Below are 21,010 nucleotides of genomic sequence, written 5' to 3' on the forward strand. Positions count from 1 at the left end.
TAACAGGGGAGAAAACATGTAAACAACTAGGTAAATACATAATATAAGCCGAACAGACAGAAGGCATTCAGAGAAGAAAGGCCATTAGCAGCTTGGGCGGGGGTGGGGGATGGGGAGAGGACTGGGGAAGGCCTCCTCAAGTAGATGGAATTTGAGTCTTGAATGAAGTCAGGAAAACTAAGAGAAAGGGTTAGGAGGTAGAACATTCCAGACATAAAGGACAGCTAGTAAAAAGGTATGGAGAGCAGAGATCGAGTGTCAAGAGAAAGCAGATGGTGCTGGGAAAAGTAGTAAATAGAATGCTGGACTACAAATACTGCCTCAGATACTTTCCAGCTGTGTGACCCTGGGCAAGTCACTTAAGCTTTCCAAGTCTCAGTTTCCATATCTGTAAAATGGGAACAGTAACCATAGCACCTACCTCACGGGGTTGTTGTGAGTATCTAATAAGATATTATTTATAAAGTGATTTGCAAACCTTAAAGCACTATATAAATGTAAATCATTATTATTACTATTACTATTGACAGGACCTGGATGGCAGTAGAACAAGGGGGCAAGAGAGTCAAGGATAGAAGTCCGTGTATAGTTGAACTGGCCCCGAGTAGCTAGGTTCATGACTCTGGAGGAAGAAAGGTGATTTCAGAGCAGGAGCGATGGACTGAGAGAACAGGGATATCTCAATCTATGGCTTCTCCAATAAGCTAGTGCAGTCCAACTTTCTTCTGTCTTGTGCAACCGCTAAAGGTTTAGTGATTAATTTGTTTCTACATCCTGAAAAACTGGCACTTTTACTAACAACTATTGGTACCCTGTAGTGTTTATACTCTTGTCTCTGACACATACAGTGGTCTTTTAAAGGCATTGTGCCCTTTTCCCCGGGACATAACTTTTTAAATGCATTTAAACAGACCATAACAGGAGCTATAAATGGAGATATAAAGCCATTTCTCTACTTGGTCATTTCTCAATATTTTATTAAACACAGTTGCCAGAATTCACTTAAGTAACTCTCAAGAGCCTTATAGAATTCAGCCGTGAAAGCGATCTCCTGTGTACTTTCTGCTTGGCCTTGTTCATGTTGTCTGAATCTTGGGGTGTGATTTTTATTCTCAAATCATTTCTTTCTTTTGGATCATAGCATCTGGTACTGGAAGGGACCTTATAGGTCATCTAGTCTAAAGGTGTCATACTTGCACCTATTGCCTGCAACTCCTGGAACTAGATTAAAATTTAATTGGGAAATGTTTAGTAAAATAAACCATAATGCAATACAACATAGATAATGTTAATTTGAGGTTTTCTAAGCCAATATCCAAGGTAGCTAGATGACTCATTGGAAAGAGCACTAGGCTTGGAATCAGGAAAATCTGAGTTCAAATTTGGCCTCAGACATTTACTAACTGTATGATCCTAGACAAGTCACTTAACCCCTATTTGCCTCAGTTCCTAATCTGTAACATGGGAACATACTGGAGAAGGAAATGGCCAACCACTCCAATTATCCTTGCCAAGAAAACCCCACAGACAAAATCCGTGGAGTCACAAAGAGTTGGACACAACTGAATGACTGAACAACAAGCCAGTATGCCACCTGCTGGAATCTATTTCTATTTAAGTTTGACACAACTGGTTTTAGTCCAACACCATCATTTTACAAATGACCTGAGGATCAGAGATGTTAATTGACTTTTCTGAGATTATGTATCTAGAAGCAGAAGAGCCAGTATATGTACTCCAAACCCTTTGCCTTTCTCAATGTATTACACAAGTAAGACTTTTAATACTATGTCTCCAATTTCTACATGCTTCTTAGCTCTTGAAATCTTCTTCCCCTATATCTAAATTTTCTTTCATAAAATCTGTGCAATCTTCCTCATAATGCAGACTTACTTTTTTCTCTGAGAAAAAATAGATGGGGTAACCAGTCTTTGACAGCTTCTCAGGGATAGGAATTTCAATCTACATAATTATAGTATCATCCAGTTGACATTTTTCATCACATTCCTAAGGAAATCAAAGAGAGGCATCCTGGTGTAATGGAAAGAGTGAGTGTTGTACTTTAGGTCAAAAAAGGCACATATTCAAACATGGCCTCTGATTTTTATCAACTTTGTGATCATCGGCAAGTCACAACCGCCCTGAGCCTCAATTTCCTCATTTCTAATATGAGGATAAACTAAAGATAAAGAAACTCATAGGGTTCTTATAAGGATCAAATGAGAGAAATTGTCCAATACCATACTAAAATTGAGTCATACTGTTTCTAAAATACTCCAGTGACTAAACCATCTATTAACTATATTTCTAAAAGGGGGGAGGGAGAATGGGTTTAGTTTGGCCTGAAAATTCTGAAATTTTCCTGGGAAACAATGTCAAAGTAAGAGCTATGGTTTCTGAAATTTTCCCTTTTCCCTCTCCCACTTAAAAATAATTGTAATACTTATTCAGTTGTTGTTCATAGATACTATACTTTCTCCAATTTTTTGTCACTTAACACTTGAATTTTTTATTAAAATATATGAACACTGATTCTGGAATCAAATCTCCACTTTCTTCAGCACCAAGGGATATAATTAATCTGGGACTAGAGTCTTGAATTCATTTAAAGCATCTCCTGTAGCTTCTCTTGCTATCTCTTTTCTCTTGAGCTTCAATTCTCTTTTTTTTTAAGGCAATTGGGGTTAAGTGACTTGCCCAGGGTCACACAGCTAGTAAGTGTTAAGTGTTTGGTCTGAGACTGGGTTTGAATTCAGGTCCTCCTGACTTCAGGGCCAGTGCTCTATCCGCTGCACCACCTAGCTGCCCCTTCAATTCTCTTTTAATCAGATTTATTTCATTTTTATCACTAAAAATTTCTTCTTGATAGAAAAGGCAGCATCAAAACTATTGTTTTGCCTTCTTTCATGTCATCTATCTACCCTAAGTAATGGGCCCATCCATTACTTCTTCATTTTATGTCAAATATACATTTACAAAGCTATTTTTGTTTTTAGCCCTTTTTTTTGGCAAGTATCATCTCTTTTCTGCATACTTTTTTTTAACAGATTCATGTCAGTCTTATGATCTTTAGTTATGTACTTTAACTTTTATCTAATATCAGTTCATCAGAAAACACCCTGTGCAGTCATATTGACACCTTTTTCTTCTTCTTTTCTTTTTCACTTATGTTAGTATATTCAGAATTTCATCTTTTTTTAGATTATCCCAGTCTTCCTCAATCATATTCCACTTTAGAATTCCTGCCTACTAAAAGATCATTCATATTTTTCCCCATTAACTCTTTGAAATCTTTTCTAGAATTTTTTACAATGTGCAAAAATTGAAAATATTCCAAATTCTCAGAAAGAAGGAAATGGCCAAGTGAACTACATTATATTAGGATAGGGATAGGGGACCAGTACCGTGATTATATTGATAAAGGAGTCTCTCTGGTGAGGAAATTCCCATTATCAATGCAAATTAGCCCCTGCTTTACAACTTACAGATTTAGAAGAGGTGTGCTTAAACTGGGGGTCCATGAATTAAAGAAAAAGTTATTATTCCATTTCAATATAATTGACTTCTTTTGAAATCCTATGCATTTTATTTTAAGCATTTTAAAAATTATTCTGAGGAGTCCATAGAATTCAATAGACTGCCAGAGGGACCCATGACAAAAAAAAAAAAAAAAGATTAAGAACCCCTGTATTAGGCAATTGCCTATTGCAGTGATGTCAAGCTCAAATAGAAACAGATTCCTGCCACATATTGACAAATTAACATTATCTAGGTTTTAATGTATCTTTATCTATCTTAAACATTTAGACTACATTAACATTAAACATTCCCAGCTACATTTTAATCTGGTTCAAGCTACACTCCAGAATTCTACAGGTGCCTTGGGCCTCCAGCTTGATTACTCTGGCCTAGAGCCCTGAGGGCTTAAGTGATGTGCCCAGAATGATATCACCTGTATGTGGCAGAGGCAGGTCTTAACCCTATAGCTTCCTGGCTCTCTAGCCACTATGCCATGTTGCTATGGATGTTAACAAGATGGAATACTGAAGTCAGTAAGTAGAAATGAAGTTAAGTTTAAAAGTAGATGCAAATGTGTTTGTAACCACAAATACATGTACATATGTACATTAACAAAGATCAGGAGGAATCTAGAGTGATATAGACTGTAATATTTATTGAGTTCTTTGTTCTTTTTAGTGGTATATAAATTTATAATGAAATATATATATATTAAAAAAAGAAAGATCTGCTTTCCTGAAAACTAAAGACACATATTTGACTTTGCCAGAATTCTTCTCCTTTGCTGTCATGAATCCTAAAATGATATATGGTCACTTTTTCCCATGGTCCCTGTCACTTCATATTGTCACACATAAGAAATGTCTCTTGATATTTCTGCCATGTTGGGCAGAATTAAAACCGGAGCAGCAATTCCTCTGTTTTCTCTACCTTCTAGAAGAGGAAACTGTCAGCAAGGCAAGTCAAGAATTCGTCATCTTATCTACTTTTACCATGTGTTAAGGATGAAACAGTAATTATTTGAACAGCTATAGCCCCTTATGACTCTTACATCTGGCCTTTGTGACAATTTTGTAACAATTTTGTAATTAGTAATAAGAAAGGTTTCATCCACATTCTCTTCCCATAGCTGAGCAATTCATATTCCCATGCCCATAGCTGGGCAATTTGAAGCATATTCCACAATGATGTGCACACTATTTCAATCTTTTCTACCCCCATACATTTCATTGTAAATTTTTCCTCAGGTTCATGGATTTAGTTATAGGAGTATATGCCAATGCATCTGTGATGTCATAAATCTGGCTGTTCCATGTGTATCACAATCCATTCTTGTCCATATCCTCCCATAAGTTTACCAACAAAGAGTCCACCCAACTGGCCTTTCTTCATTTCTCCTAACATATGCAAAGAGACCAGTGGAACACTCTAGCTATTTATTTGTAATCCCTTGCCCCATGACCAGCCCCTCATCTCTTCCTAGTATGCATTTTCATGATAACATCTTATCTTTTAATCCAGGAAGATGTCTTTTTTTAAAATATTCTACACAAGTCTCCAATACTTTTGATTAGAATTATAGACTTCCATTATCCTGTCAAGTTTTAAATTATATCTATGTATTAAAATTTCATATTCACTTTTGTTATCCATATCCTATTCATTGGTATATAGTCATCTAAGGCTATATCTACTATTCCCCATACACTTCCTTGTTACTTTCTCCTGAGAAGTACTTACCTTCTCTTCCTTTATTGTCCTCCATTTGGCCAGTTTTACAATTTTATCTAGGAATTTTCCTCCCTTCTCAAACTTCCCTTTAAACTCACTTCAATCAAATTGCCAAATAACCTGACAAAAGTTCTCTCAAGGCTTCATAAAAAGCATTTCATCCTATTCCAGAAATGCATCAGTCAGGCATCATAAAGCCATCATCCAAAAAAACAAATCTTATTCTTTTTACGCACTCTACATACGAAACTATTTACATGTCATTGTATCCTTTCTTTTCCAGTGGCACGGCATACAACTATAATTAAAAATATAAACAACTATCTGTGTCCCTGAGTCCTATCTCCTACCCAGAACTTCCCAATCACTGAAGACTCTTTCAAAGTTTTATTTTCACACAGTGGTATCATTTATTCTCCAAAATACTAATTATACTGTCTTTTTTTTCCTAGGTTGTTTTTTTTTAATTTGTCCATTTTGTCCTTCAAATTCATCTTTTCTCTACCTTTCATGTTATAATTGGCAGTATTTTGATTTTTGCCTACATGTCTCTTCTATCCTTCATCTTGTCTTATTAGCCTCATTTGCTCTTTTGTTTTTGTTTGTTTTGCCATTTTTGCCTAATCTCCTTCTTTGTTTCTATCAATGTTTCCATTTTTTGTTAGGATACATAATGCTGTCTATGTTCTACAGCTGTAATATTTACTCTATTGTTGATAGTATTTTCATTGCTTCTTCCCCCTTTTGCATTATTTCCCAGCACTATGGCATCGTGGAAAGAGAACAGGTCTTCTCTACCCTTGATTTTTTCTCTTATCACATTTGTACAATCACAAACTTTTTGATCTAGAAAAAAACCCTGATAATCATCTAATCTAACTTTTTTTATGAAGAAACTAAATTCCTATTAAGTGATTTGCCCAAAGTCATACAACTAGATGGCATAGTTGAGAGTAGAACCAAGATTTTCTGGTTCTCATTTAAGATGACTTCTTACCCAAACATATTCCTCTCCCAAGTCTCCTTGTTAAATGAAATTAATTTCAGCTCTTTCCACTATATGATCTAAACAAGAAGAATATCTCATAGTATATATCACAACCTCTAGTTTCTCAGAACCCATCCAAAATAGTTGGGGGTCTTAGAAAGACCTGCTACTACAAAAGATGGCATTCTCCTTTCTGCTTAATCCTGTCCATACCCTATCCACAAAGGCGATTACACTTTTTTTTTTACTTTTGTCCTCCCCACAACAGAAAACACTTTTTTTTTCTTTTTAGGTCTTGAATATTCACAAACTTTCATGGGCTCTTTCCTTTTTCATTCTCTGGCCTTCGATTTTGTTCCACTCTTTCCTTTTCCTGTCCCTAACCATAATTTAACTTCTGGTTTTGGCGTTTCATCTAGAATGGAACTAATATCTTCCTTCTCCATAAATGTTCCTTTTCTTTCCTTCAGAAAGCTATTGCCATCCATGGCTGGCTTTGCTTGGCCCTTCTCTTTAGTTATAATTCACTTGCTTATCCTATTAATAGTTCCCTTCTCCCTTCCAATCTTAACTAAATCCCAACTTATGCAAGAAGTCTTTCCTGATCTTCTTCAATGCTAGTGTTTTCCTGTCTGGGATTATCTCCAATTTATCCTGTGTATATCTTGAATGTACATAGTTATTTAGATGTTATCTAAACATTATATTGAGAGCTCCTTGAGAACAAGACTATTTTAGTCTTTCTTTGTAGTCTTTAGCAAAATGCCTAATTGCTTAATAAACTATTGTTGACTTAGTACCAGCTAGAATTGATCTTCTCCATTTTATCCCCTCCCTTCTTTTTATAGCCTCTTTTTAGCTATGTCCACCAATACCACTTTGTTATCTACAGTTTCCCAGAATTCGGTTTAACTATTTGAAATTCCCTCTCTCTCTCAACCTTTGGTACCAGCCAGGTTTTGTCTGACCCCTTTGTTTGCTCTTCTTGGACAACTACATACATATATCCTTACTCCCCACAGAAGCAACACACAATCCCTTTCTTGCAGAAGGCACTGGTTTGCCACTGCCATCTATAGCAGAAATATTCCCCCTCATCGTATAGTATGATTGAATACTTTTGTGACACCTATCTGTTAAATATTCCTTTTTATATTGCTTATACTAGCTGAAATCTTTCTCTCCTAGATGGAATATGCCTAGAAAGTGCTTGATATTGTCTTCTTTTTCCAGTTGAATTCCACCTTATTATTCCTCAACCTCAACTACTGCCTTCACCAGCACTGGTAGCACCATTTTCAACAATGCCGTAACGTCCCCAGTGGCCACATTTTCTTCCCTAAATATAATGAAAAGCTTTTAAAATTAAATTCATTAAGTTCTGGCTGTAAATTAAGGCACTATACTAGGCTCTGGATAAACAACGATCAAAAGGAAACCCTTCCTGCCCTCAAGAGCTTACGTCCTCTTGAAAGTAGAGGGGACATATACCTAAAAAATAAAACAGAAAATTTATGCAAAGTAATATCTAGAAAGAATTTAGATCTAATGTGAAAAGTTGTTCATTAGCAATAGAAAGGGAGCACCCAAGGCATAATGGAAAGGCAAGGTAGCATGGGATTGTGAAATAGAAGGTTGACATAGGGCTGACATGAATGGGAAGGAGAAAACAGAGAGAGATGGACAAAGAAAGGATTTTCAGTTCCAAACGTACTCTTCTCTCCTCCATCTTCCCTCACCACCTTCTCCTCTACTTCATTTTTTGGAGGCAATCAAGATTAAGTGACTTGCCCAGGATAACATAGCTACTGTCTGAGACTAGATTTAAACTCAGGTTCTCCTGACTCCAGGTCCAGTGCTCTATCCACTGTGCCACCTAGCTGTCTCTCTACTACCTCATTCTTAGAGTTGAGAACTTCCCACTCATACCTTACTGAGAAATAGAGACCATTTGCTGTGAGCTCCCTCTCCTTCCCTTCTCTACATCTCAAAACTCCCCCATTCTCTCTTCCTTTCCTCTAGGCTGACATTAAGGAAATGCTTCTCCTTACCTTGATTCTATCACCTCCTGTCTTCTCCAGCAGATTTTTCCTCAATCATCTCCTTTCTCCCCCTAATCTCTCTTTAACTAATGGCTCCTTTTCTTCTGCCTATAGATGTGCCCAAGTCTCCCTTGTTATCAAAAGACGTTTATTCTACTTTTCCATCCCATCAAGCTATTGGTCTTGCCTTTCACTCTCTCCTACCTTTCACAGCTAAATTCCTCATCACCTCCTCCTTCCTCTCTTCCCACTTTTCAATCTTTTGCAGCCTAGGTTCCAACTTGTCACTCAATTGAAAATGATTTCTCCAAAGTTACAAGTGCTCTTTTAACTGATGGATATAATGGTCTTTTCTCATTCTTCAGCCTTATTGTGGCTGGTGACCACTTTTTCTCTGGACACTCTCTCCTCTTTTGTTTTCTGTTATAATGCTCTCTTATCATTCTCTTACCTGTCTGAATGCTCCTTCTCAGCTTCTTTACATCACCCACATCAGTCCCCTAACTGTGGATATACCCTCAATGCTCTGTCCTGGAGCCTCTTCACTTCTTTCCATAGCTTCTTTGAGTGACTTCACCAGTTCCCGTGGGTTCAATTTTCATCTTTGCATGATTCCCAAATCTCTATATCCAGCCTTAGTATCTCTCCTGCACTCCAGTCCTGCTTTAAACTACTTATTAGACATTGTGAACTGTTGTTTCATGGGCATCTTAAACTCAGTATGTCCAAAACAAATCTCATCATCTTCTCCCCTTCCTCCTCCGAAATCCACCCTCTTCCAAACTTCTCCCCTTTTCTGTCAACACCATCACCATCCTTTCAGTCACCTTGGTTCATAGCCTCGGCTTCACTCTGTGCTCTTCACTCTCACTCATCCCACATATCCAGTAAGTTGCCAAATCTTGTCATTTCTTCCTCCATAAAATTTCTCTCATCACTTTCCTTATCCAAATTCTCATAATTTCTAGTCTGAACTATTCTAATAGCCTCCCAATTGCTCTTCCTGCCTCAAATCTCTCCCTACTCTAATCCATCCTCTACATGAAACCTTTTCCAACATCCCTTCCTCCACTGCTGCTGAGTGTCCCCTCCCCTCCAATTATAGAAGCCCTATAAAATTCCTTTAGGAGACCCGGCCCCTTTTAAAATTGATCTACACATATCAAATGCCTCACTGCCTATAAATTAGTGAGTTATACATATACTTTTGGCTTCATTCCGTTGAATTGATAATAAATGTCACCACCATACCATCCCTTTACATTGATCCCTTGTGACACAGATCCGTAAGGAATTGTCACATAAAGCATAGAAGAGGAATTTTAGACTACATGACAGATTGGACCCTTGACTTAATTTACTTCAGACCACCAGACACATCATGGTGGTCTGAATAAATGAAGTTGAGGGCCTAGCCTTCAAGTGATCCCAAGTGAGGGATCAGGAGTGAGAGGACTTGAGTTCAAATCTTAGCTCTGCTATTTAGTTTATATGTGACCTTGGGCAAGTCACCTAACTTCTTGGGCCTCAGTTTCCTCATCTATAAAATGAAGGAGTTGGACTAGATAACCTTTAAGGTCATCTTTACAGTTAAACATCTATAATCCTCTGATCCCAGATACCAAGAACTGATATCCCAAAGTGTCTATGCTTTGAACAAAGAAATACCTATCTGTTGTTAGCAGTTTCTTAAAAGGCACAAGATAAAGGTGTTAATTCATATTAATCTTCCTATGTATGTCTGTAGGTATGGATGTTTCTTTTCCATATGTACAGGTCTCTGTGCATCTGACTATGTATTTTTTTTTGTCTCTTTCTTTCTTGAGTTTGTTTCCCTCCTCTCCCACTCTTAATTTCCAAGTCAAAATGTAAAAGTTATTTGTTGTATTGATTGTTGTATTGATTAAATGTGTTTTATTTTCCCTGTTTTTAATTTAAAGTGTGGATCAATAGAACATTTTATGTTTAGAACCATGTTATTGTCTCTAAACTAAAAAATTTTAAATAAACTTTCCAGGGCTGTACAGTTCTGATCTCTATCAGCAGACTGGCTTGTGCTAGAGATAGACCCTTCTTCCCCACCAGGTTCCTCACTCTCCTCTGCCCTCTCCTTGTTTTCTTTGGTTCACTTCCCACCTCCAGGGCTGTCTGCCTGAATTGATGAAAAAATTTCCACAGCCTCTCACTCCCCTCCTCCTCCCTAGTAGCATCTGTTCTGCCTGCATCCCAGCATGCATTCCTTATGCACACAGGTGAAGGAACTTCCAACATTCCCTTGGAATCGCCAACTCTGATCTTCAATTGGTAGAACTTATTCCTTATTCTAAACCAACTCCTGATTTAGTTAGGTGGTGCAGTGGATATCTCATTAGACAGGGAAATCTGAGTTCAAATATAGCCTCAGCTACTTAACTAGTTGTATAACCTCAGGGAAATCACTTAACTTCTGTGTGCCTCAGTTTCTTCATCTGAAAAAGGGAGATAATGATAGCACCTACCTCCCAAGGTTCTGAGGATAAAGTTAGATTATATTTGTAAAGTGATCTGTAAATTTTTAAGGTGCTATGTAAATGCTAGAGGTGATGATGATGATGAAGAAGACAAAGATGATGAGGCAGTTTAAGTCTTTTCCCCTTACACAGCCTTTGATGAAGAAATTTGCCAACCCTCTGCAAATGATATGTGCCTAATGATCTTACCTAGTGCTTCTCATCCTATGGGACTCATTCCTTTTGTAGTGCTCAATTGAATGTGGAAGAGGAACACAACAGAGGGAAATGATTTGTATCAGGAAGAATCCGGACACCTTTGATGTGTTAGATCCACATGAGTGTTCCTTCTTAGAAAGACCTCCCAGTCAGCAACCCTGCTACCTCAAACCCTGTGGTGCTAAATGGTTTAGTACAGAATGGAGTGCGGTAAGTCATTGTCTCTTTAATGCTATTTATCCTTTTAATGATTAAGTAGTTTCCTGTCTCCCTGAGTTACACAGCTCCCCTAGAAGAATCCGTGCTCTATCAGTGCTCTGGATCAGTCACTTGTAGGGGCCAGGGGTATGGTTTGATCCCAATTTCTGAAAGCTTGAGAGCATAGCATACACTGCTATTTAAATGGGATCCAAGGGAAAATGCTAATTTAAGAAAACATTGAGTCACTTCATTTGTGCAGATGGAGCATACATTTTCAAACATTTTATCCAAACATCCACCCACCATAAGGAAATACACTACGTAGACACGTATGAGGTCTTAGAGAAGTCAACTTGTCTAGCTCAGAAAGGCAGAAAACGGATATTCAGATATTTGATCTATAAAGTTATTGAAATATCAGTCTGCCATCCAAGGGATTTATAATCAATGAGGTCAATTTCAGGGCTTCTAGGGGAACTTTTATAACATACTGGAAAAGCTTCTGAGAAGCCAGTTGTCAAATACTGCGTTTATTCTACTCGATAACAATCTTTCAAGTATTTAACACATCAGCCCAGAAGCAGACTGAAAGCCATGTGTTTGACGTGAGGAACATTTTCTTTCCTTCTGAGAAATGGAATTTGATGATGTTAATATTTGCATGGTGCTTTAAGGAAACAGAAACAATATTGTTGCTCAGCCATCTGGTTAACAGAGAACAGAATGAGAAAAACTTGCAGGGTCTGAGACCGTGGAGGAAAAAAATGAAGGAAGAGCTGATCCAGGTTGTGTGTGTGGCCGCCAAATCACAGGGCCTCGATAAAGGGAAATGTAAGAACTTTGATGAAGATACTCCACACTATACTTAGAGAGTGATGGGCTCAGAGAGATCAGTTATAATCGAGGAAAAAGAAAGACCTGATAGATATTTAAAAAGTGCTTCTGTGACCAATCAGACATTGATGATTATCAGAAAGGTTGTTTCAAACAAAGCAGAAAATATTTGCAACATTGAGCATATTAGGGCTGTAGCTAAGATGGGGTTACTCAGGCTTTACCCCAAGGCACTAAAATTTATAAGATGAGGACAGCATTTATACTTCTCCAGTTAGTAGAAGTGACTAAGCTTAACCTTAGTTAGCAAAAATAATTTCTCAAAAACCAGAAAGTCAACAGCTGGCATACTTTCTCCCAGAAACCATATCTCAGGTGAGTTTCTACCCATTCTGACCCTACTTTGCTCTTCTCCTAGAAGCGGGCTTAAACAATCCCACAGTGTCTTCCACCGTGATACTTAATGTATTTAGAATTGTCAACCAAGAGATTTATAATAAATTAGATCAATCTCTGCTCTTCTCAGGAAACTCATAATGTTGGAGTCGGAGGCCTCTCCCCATAGTCTTCTCTACCCCACCCCCATCACAGTTTTGCAGACACTTTATATGTGCTGCTTAGCCTGGTACCAGAATGACTAATTTAGTATTTAGTGCACACACAGATATTTACAGGCACACAATTCTCATGAGGCATTTATATGCAGAACACTATATATACAGTTTTGGTCTTTAGACTTTAAGAAAGAAACATACTAGAACTGGAGAGAATCTGGAGAAAAGGTAACTCAAAGGGAATGAGGGCAGTGCCTAATGAATGTGGGCTTAGATAATTATAACTCTTCAGTCTGGAAAGACAAAGACAAAGAAGGTATGTGATCATTGCCTTCTTTTAAAACAATGGATCAGGGAAACAGATTATTTTTCCTTTCCATGATACCTTTGAAGCTTAAAGAAAGATATGTTTAGGGCAAAATAGAAGGAAGGATTACTTTAACATAAGAGTAACAAACTTAACGGAGCTCCATATGTCCGTGAGTTAATAGAGGCCAAAAAGATAAACAGGTTCCCAAATGATTTAGATGCATTCATGATTGACAGGTCTGCAGTGCAGCGTTAAGGAAAGCAGGGATGTGTCGAGGTACCAAAACCCTGAAGTTGGCAGTAATCCCCATCCACACACAATGAGCATTAGCCCAAGGGGCCTTAGATGTGATGTGTGCCGCCATCCTCAGTTCCTATATCGACAGAGTGTGCAGGGAATTCGAGCTGAGATGTTAGAGGACATGCAGTCCAATTCCCTATGGAAGTCTGGAGAAGTTAAATAACTTGGGCAACCAGGTAGTCTAGTGGATAGAGTTCTGAGATTGAATTTGCTAAAACAGTCACATGAGCTAAACAGCACTAGAGAAGCACATTGATGAATTTTCTTATTGGTTGAATTGGATGAGCCAGGGTTTAGTAACCTAGAAATCCACCCTAAAGAATGTTTTACCCTTAAGAAGTCAAATTGGCTTGTTTAAACAACGTGTAGTTGTCCCTATGCTTTCTTATGATCTTATTGAACTAGTAAGTCCTACTGAAACCAAGCTCATTTCTTTTGAACCTTTCCTTTTAATATGGGTTTCTGATGCTAGTCAGAATGGTACCATGGAAAGAAGACTGGATTGGGGCCATAAGATCTCAGTTCAAATTTCAGCTGTTCCATTTGCCTGTATGACTTTGGCCAATTCATTTCTCTTTTCTGAGGCTCAGTCACCTCATCTATAAGCAAGATAGCTGACCTATATCTTGAAAGTCCCTTGCAACTCTAAATTCTGTTAGCTGTCTGTCCTCTGGAAAAAGCCATGGAACATCTACTATGTTCAAAAGTTGGAGAAACTGAGAATGAATGCTGATAGGGTTTCACTGTTCCTATAATCGCTGAACTATTTCATCTAGTAATGGCCCTGTCTGCTGCAGATATATACTGGATTGTTTCAAATTATATGGAGTAGGGGTTCTTTACCTAAGATCCACAGTTGGGGTCTTTGGATAGATTTCAGGGGTCCATATGCTTCATCAAACTGACAAAGGGGTCCCTGGCCCACAACAAAAAACAACAAAAGTTTAAGAACCCCTGTTTCTGAGGCTCTTCCAGGCCAACTATGACATCTGCAATTTGAGCAAGTTGCCACTAGGTGAGGGGTGGTGCTTTAACCATGAGCATTTGATCTGAATTTAAAAAAAAAAAAAGCTTCCCTTAAGCGCAAATCCATGAGGATGTAAATAAGGTGATTTTCACACATACTTCTTCCCTCTAAGAACAGAAATATAAGGTATACAGAGGGGCATGGGTTTTCTTCTTGTAACAGCTACCTAAGGTCCCATGAAACCACAGAGAATTAGCAAACGATGTTTACCTGTGTAAGCATGACCCCATGGAAACATTTCCATTATCCGTATACTTTTTTTTTCCACATTGATTAGAGCTGCATGTGCATGCAGACACACACACATTCAAGTCAACAATTTAATTTGACAAACATTTATTAAGCACCTTTTGTGTCTAAAAGATCATAAAACAAAAAGCAGTTCTTACACACCTACCCACCCAAATACACACACACACACACACACACACACCCGGTATGAAGAAAAGCTACAAACTAGCTAGCCTTCCCCTCCCCCCAACATTCTAGAGACAATGAACTACTTAAAACTATGGGATCCTAACTTCTTCTCTCATTTGCTTCAGTGCTCCAAAAGCTGCCAAGGTGGATTCCGGGTACGAGAGGTACGATGTCTATCAGATGACATGACACCAAGTAACCAATGTGACCCTCAGTATAAACCAGAAGAGAAAGAATCTTGCAATCCTCAGGACTGTATCCCTGAAATTGGTAAGTTGGAAATCCTGGTGTTTGCACCCCAGTCTTCCATCTAGAGGAGAAAGTATTCTGATACCTTAAGTACCATCGTCTTCTATTAAGAAGAGAGAGAAAGCTGGATAGTAGATGTCATAGCTGTGAACCTGGTAAATAAATCTAGAAAAAGAGGGTCTAAATGGGCCCTCCTGAGGCATATGTGTACATTCTAATGGAAGCCTTCTGGAGACAATGTGCTTTTTTTGGTCCACTCTAATAATAATTCTGATAATGGAAACCCCAAGTTACAGTAAAAACTGGTAGGGAGATAATGTTTAATCATCACCTACATCTGCTCCCAAAATTTGCCCTGACTAGCTGCATTTCTGAATGCAAAAAAAGCAAAAGACAGACTAAGATTTCTCTGTATGGCAGTTTATCATTTTTCTTCACATTAGGTGAACTCTATTAAATGACCTGTGACCAGCACAGTTTTATTCCTTTATTTTTTTTCTCTTCTTTTGTCTCTTTAACATGGCCTTCACTTACCTCACAAATACATCACTGGTAATTTTTTCCCAAAATTCTATATTTTAGTGTTTCCATATATCTATTTATATAGATTACAAATACACACACTGACTTCATTAAAATCATTCCTACTCTTTTGATAACTTATCATGGAGTGAAGGGAACCTTGGGCTCTCAAATGCCTACTTAATAGGCATTTAATAAGTATGTTTTCATTCATTCATTCAGATGTCAGTAGACTTTGAAAGACCTTACTAATCTGGAAAGTCTTGAGTACAATCCAATGTGTCTGTCAAAGAAAAATGACCTTGCTGAGTTCAGAGGCATGTCACTGGAAGCTTAATTTCTTTAATTGGAGCAACTCTTGACGAGTATATATGATGGTCTAGAGGGTTTGCGATCTCTATGCTTTGAAGTCTATAGGAGGCATTTTGATAAAGAAGGCAGTCCTTGGGGACAGAAAGGCCTGGGTTTATATTCTGCCTCTAACAAACACTTGGTAACTATAGGCAAATCTCTTCATATTTCAATAACATGGGCGATGTTCTAACAAATAGATGAATTTCTAATCTGTTTATCTATATATATAGATATAACTATCTAGAGACATATAGATATATACAAAAACATGTATAATATGCACATAGATAAATATGAATGTATATATGTATATATACATAGATACATGTATGTGTGTATGTATGCACACATAGATATCACAACTAGTATATAACAAAGACGGGACTTGAACCTAAGTCCTACTGGTTTCTAGGAGAGCCAGCCCTTTATCTATCATGCGACACTGACTTTCTTAAAATATCATTCTCATAGGGCAAATTGTGTACATTATAAAAATTCACAGAATTTAACCTCAATATGCAGGGTTTTTTCAGACACCACACTTGACTAGCTTAAATCAGTCTTTGAACAACAGACTGCACCAGTTTTTCCTCACTGAGTTTCTAGTCTGTTGCAGTTTTATGCCTAGAGGCTCACTGAAGATGCTGTTGATACACCCACCCCTTTGAGCATGAAAAATAAATATGTTTTCAGAACTCTGACCCCACCTACCTGAAGTACCGCCTATATTGTCTCAGGGATTTGGAAGGCAAAGTTGGCCATCCTCCAGAAAACATTAGAGGCCTGAAAAAGGGATCTAACAGGGTGGTCTCAACTCTCTCTATTTAACTACCACATCATTATTCTGAAGGTCCAGGTATATATAGGAGGTGGTAGCATTTCAACTAGAGCACAACTACCAAAAAGGCACAGGAATTTGGGAAGAGGATGTTAATTGAAACTTTTCTCTCTTTCACTCCAGATGAAAACTGCAAAGACAAATACTACAACTGCAACGTGGTGGTCCAGGCCCGGCTCTGTGTATACACCTATTATAAGACTGCATGCTGTGCATCCTGTACAAGAGTGGCTAACAGACAGTCGAGTTTTGCAGGGCGTAGATAATGCCCATTCCAATCACTGGGGGATTGGACAGATTTGTAAGCAGTGTTGTTGGGGTGCCTCTCAGCAGGCTCTGCCTGGCTCAGGGGACACACAAATACAATGTAATCACATCCCTTCAGTTAAATATAATGGAGAAGGGGTATCTGGGATCATATTAGGGTTGTAAAAACGATGCTCTCAAGTGATGCCTCATCCTCTGATTAATCCTGCCCTGCATGCCCAGCATCAGCTAAAGGCCCTCATGAGAAATGTGCAGCCAAGCTGTTATCCCAACACATTCCAAACCAGCAATGCTGTTGACCAAGTGTTTTGTGGCTCTTGGTGTTTGTGGACTCTCTAAAAATCAGTGGACTAAAGATAGGACCTGGGAAAAGTAATTTTGTATCTGTCAGCCTCATTAAGCTTTTCTGAGTGACACATATCTTTTCCTTTCTCTAATCTCAGCTTACCCATTCCTATTTTCTGTCTGGCCTTACCAAAGATCACATACTCTACTTAGGTCACCAGATAACTGAAATTCTGAATAACCAGATACCTTTTCACCAATATAAAAATATCATATAAAATACCAAATGCCCATGAAATTTATAACCTGGAGTATGAGAACATGAGTAGAGGCTGAGAATTCTCTCCACAAATCTTCATTCCCCAATACTTTGTCCTCAAAAACTGACCAGTAAGTGTTCTCTCCCCAAACCCCAGGAGCACACACACATCATTGATGCATGAATCTCTTAGGGCTTTGCCAATAAAGTAATATTTGGTAGGGCTGAACAGCTAGTGATTTGATTGGCTGAAATTTTCACTCTCCTTTTATCCATCTACGTATTCCCCACCCCCAACAGGAATTTTTCTTCTATGAACCACTGACTAATGGCACAATTTTATTTTGTGCTCAAAAATAGGTTCTAGAACTTAGGGGAATCTTAGAACCCGTTTGTTCCATCCTTTTCATCTTACAGATAAGGAAACCTAAGCCCAGGAGGTGAAGCAATTCCCTTGAGGTCATGCAATTAGTAAAGTTGTCAAGGCAGAATGTGAACCTACTGCCCACTGACTCCAAATTTAGGCCTCTTTCCATCATTCCACTTTACAGAGCACCTTACAGTTTACAGAGTACATTCTCCACAACCCTTCTGTAACACAAGCATTATTGACTCCATTTTATAGATGAAGAAACAGAGGCTCAGATAGATAAGGCTGAAATCCTGCTTCTGTCACTTTACTATGTGTGTGACCTTGACCTCTCTGGGCCTCAGTTTACCCAGCTGTAAATCTATGATCGTATGATCCTATGAATGAAATCAGTCAGCGAGAATTTATTAAGCACTTACCGCGTGCCTGGTTGAGTTAGATATACAAAGAAAAGCAAAGATAATTTCTGCCCTCAGGGAGATCTTATTCTAATGGGGAAGACAAGTTGTCACAACTAGATACACACAAAATATATACAGTATACATGGGAAAGGACTAGCAGCTGTGGAGAATGGGAGAAGCCTTCTATAAAAGATGAGATTTGAACTGAATCTTGAAGGCAGCCAGGGATAAGAAAAGGTACACATAGTTCAGGTAATAGAATATCCCTGAAACATGGAGGACTTGCTTCTGATTATAGGGATGGATGGTCAACAGTGGAGACACAATTCAAGCCCAGGTCTTTGATACCAAGTCCAGTATGCTGTTCAGTAGCAAAGTTAAAGGCAAATTACTCAATAGCAGAAATCTGCTCCTGAACATTGTTGTTGTTGTCTAATTGATTAGTCGTGCCTTACTCTTTATGACCATATTTGGGATTACACTTCATCTTAGGCATCTGGATTTAACTCTTTGACCAATGGCACAGGCTTGTGACAGTTCCCTAAGGAACTATCTGTTTTCAAATGTGAAAGACTTTTCTTTTATAATGACTTCTCTGGTCTTTCAGAAGTGGTTTTTCTCTCTCCATGCCTCCCCTACCTCTTTCCTCACACACAGGTCTGCATGCATGCAAATAATCTAAAAGGGGCTATAGACTCAAGCCCTTCTAGCCTCAGTTTCTCCCTTTATTCAGAAACTCATTTGATTTCTCCTTCCTATCTAAGACTTGCCAGAGTAAGTTACCCAAGGCAGACTTAGGGTGAACTCTCCGAAAATTTTGTAATCCAGTATTTTTAAAGAGATTTTCTCCCCTGTTGAAAAGAATTTCAAGCTAAATCAATTTAATCATAGAGTGACTTTGTCCTATTGAGAGCCAAGGGGCCTGAGTATATTTCCATTTTCTGGGTAGAAAACAGATTCTTACAGCCGAACCTATCCCACAGGTTCCCAATAACTTGAAAATCCTTTTAATGGAATTTAGTTGCAGCTTAAAGGAAATGACAGCATGCTTTATGATTGACAGCATCCTGTGCTCTTAGGCAGCTTTGAAAAGAGGCTACCCAGTGACCTTTCAGTCTGCCAAGATTCTCCTCAACTGATAAGATGCATGCATTGGTCCTCAGTGGCCCTAGTCAGACTCCCCAACCCATCACCATGCCTACTGACCCATAGTCAGCCCAAGTGGATAAAGAGTGGTGGTCCTGTGTATAAAGGCAGTCACCTAATGGAATCCTCTAGCCTACATGCTTAGATGGATGTACTGTTCCTCACAATCTTAGAAACTGTAGTTCCCATATGCTGTTAGTAAGATTAGTTTTCTGTTATTACCCATAATAGAATAAAGAACTTACTGCAAAGGCTCAATATGAGTCAGCGATATGATGTGGGAGCCGCAAAAGCTAATGCATTTCCAGGCTGCAATAGGACAATTATAGAGCCCAGAGCAAAGAAGAGCATAGGATCATGGGAATAGAGCTAGAGGGGACAGTCAGAAGTTATTTAATCAAACCCTCTTATTTTACAGTTCAGGAAACTGAGGTCCAGAAAGGTTAAACACCTTGCCGAAAGTCACACATGTAATAAGTGTTAGAGGCAGGATTTGAACCCAAATCCTCCAACTCCAAATCCAGTGGGCTTTCCATTGTCCATTGATAATCCTAATGTACTCTCTCTTAGATTATATCTAGAAGACTTTGATTCTCGACACCACATTTTTATTTGATTATTAAATTTGCATTGATATCTTTTGTTTTCACATCACCTTCATTCCCATGTACATCCCTATTCCCTTTTACTCAGTCATCCCTTATATTAAGGAATAAAAAAAATAGGGGAGGGAGGCAAAGCAGTTCAATAAAACTAACCAAAAGATTAACCGACTCTGATAGCATATGAGTGTTTCACACCCATAGGACCCCACTTCTGCAAAAAAAGGGATGGAGGTTGATTACCACATTTTAGAAGGGACATTGACAAGCTGGAATGGGTACAACAATACAATTGGCAAGGCCGATCAAATTCACGGATAGATGATTAGAGGAGCTGGAGGTGTTCACCCTTGAGAACAGAGTACTGCAGTAGGGGGAAAGGGGGAGAAATCTAGCTGCTTCTGCAGCTATCTGAAGCTTCATAAAGAAATTTGTTGTCTTTATTTCTGAGAAGGCAAAAGGGGACCAATAATACAAGCTCAACATAAGGAAAAACTTCCTAACGATTAGATCTGTCCAAAAGTTGAATGAGCTGGCTTAGGAGTTAGTGAACTCCCCATGGCTGGCTGTATGTTGTAAATTGGATTCATGATTTTGGTAGGGATTGGATTAGGTGATACCTGACTTCCCTTCCAATTCTAAGCCTATTCTATGACTCATATTGTGCAGCAATAGACCTGCCAACAGCAGACTGGAGCCCAGAAGTCCGCACATCATGAAACTTTACATGCTGTAAAAGAGATTAAGCTACAGTCACCATTAGCTTAGCTTGGTTAGAGGAACAGCTGGGATGTTCAAGGGGACCATAAGCTATTTCTACCAGAGGCAAGGCAGTAGAAATTATGATCCCTCTTGGGAATACCAGCCGGGCAGCCTCCATGAACAGAGGAGGAGAGAGCTGATATGAGTCATCTGAAAAGCTTATTTGAAGGAAAATGGTGAGCAGTTAATTTCTGCTTCCCTGGTGGTTAGAGTAAGAGAAGATGGAGTTTAAATGGTAGCAAGGAATATTTAGGCTAAGCAGTAAGCATAAAGAAGTATTTTCTAATTGTTGAGCCCTGGAGGAGGCTCCTAATTGAATT

At 38.5% G+C, this 21,010-nt stretch overlaps 1 protein-coding gene across 4 annotated transcripts in view; it reads left to right on the forward strand.

The window, feature by feature from the left end:
- THSD4 (thrombospondin type 1 domain containing 4) overlaps positions 1–18,135 on the forward strand; it is an 865,877-nt gene extending 847,742 nt beyond the window's left edge. For all 4 annotated transcript variants that reach the window (XM_027852227.1, XM_027852225.1, XM_027852228.1 and 1 more), the window contains 3 exons: positions 11,019–11,198; positions 14,760–14,904; positions 16,721–18,135. In XM_027852227.1, coding sequence (XP_027708028.1) covers positions 11,019–11,198; positions 14,760–14,904; positions 16,721–16,863 — 468 coding nt within the window. In that variant the 3' untranslated portion in view covers positions 16,864–18,135. The remainder of the gene's footprint in view (positions 1–11,018; positions 11,199–14,759; positions 14,905–16,720) is intronic.
- The last annotated feature ends 2,875 nt before the right edge of the window (positions 18,136–21,010 follow it).

This window comes from Vombatus ursinus, unplaced genomic scaffold (genome assembly GCF_900497805.2).
Source record: "Vombatus ursinus unplaced genomic scaffold, bare-nosed wombat genome assembly UNPS02009205.1, whole genome shotgun sequence".
NCBI classification, from domain to species: domain Eukaryota; kingdom Metazoa; phylum Chordata; class Mammalia; order Diprotodontia; family Vombatidae; genus Vombatus; species Vombatus ursinus.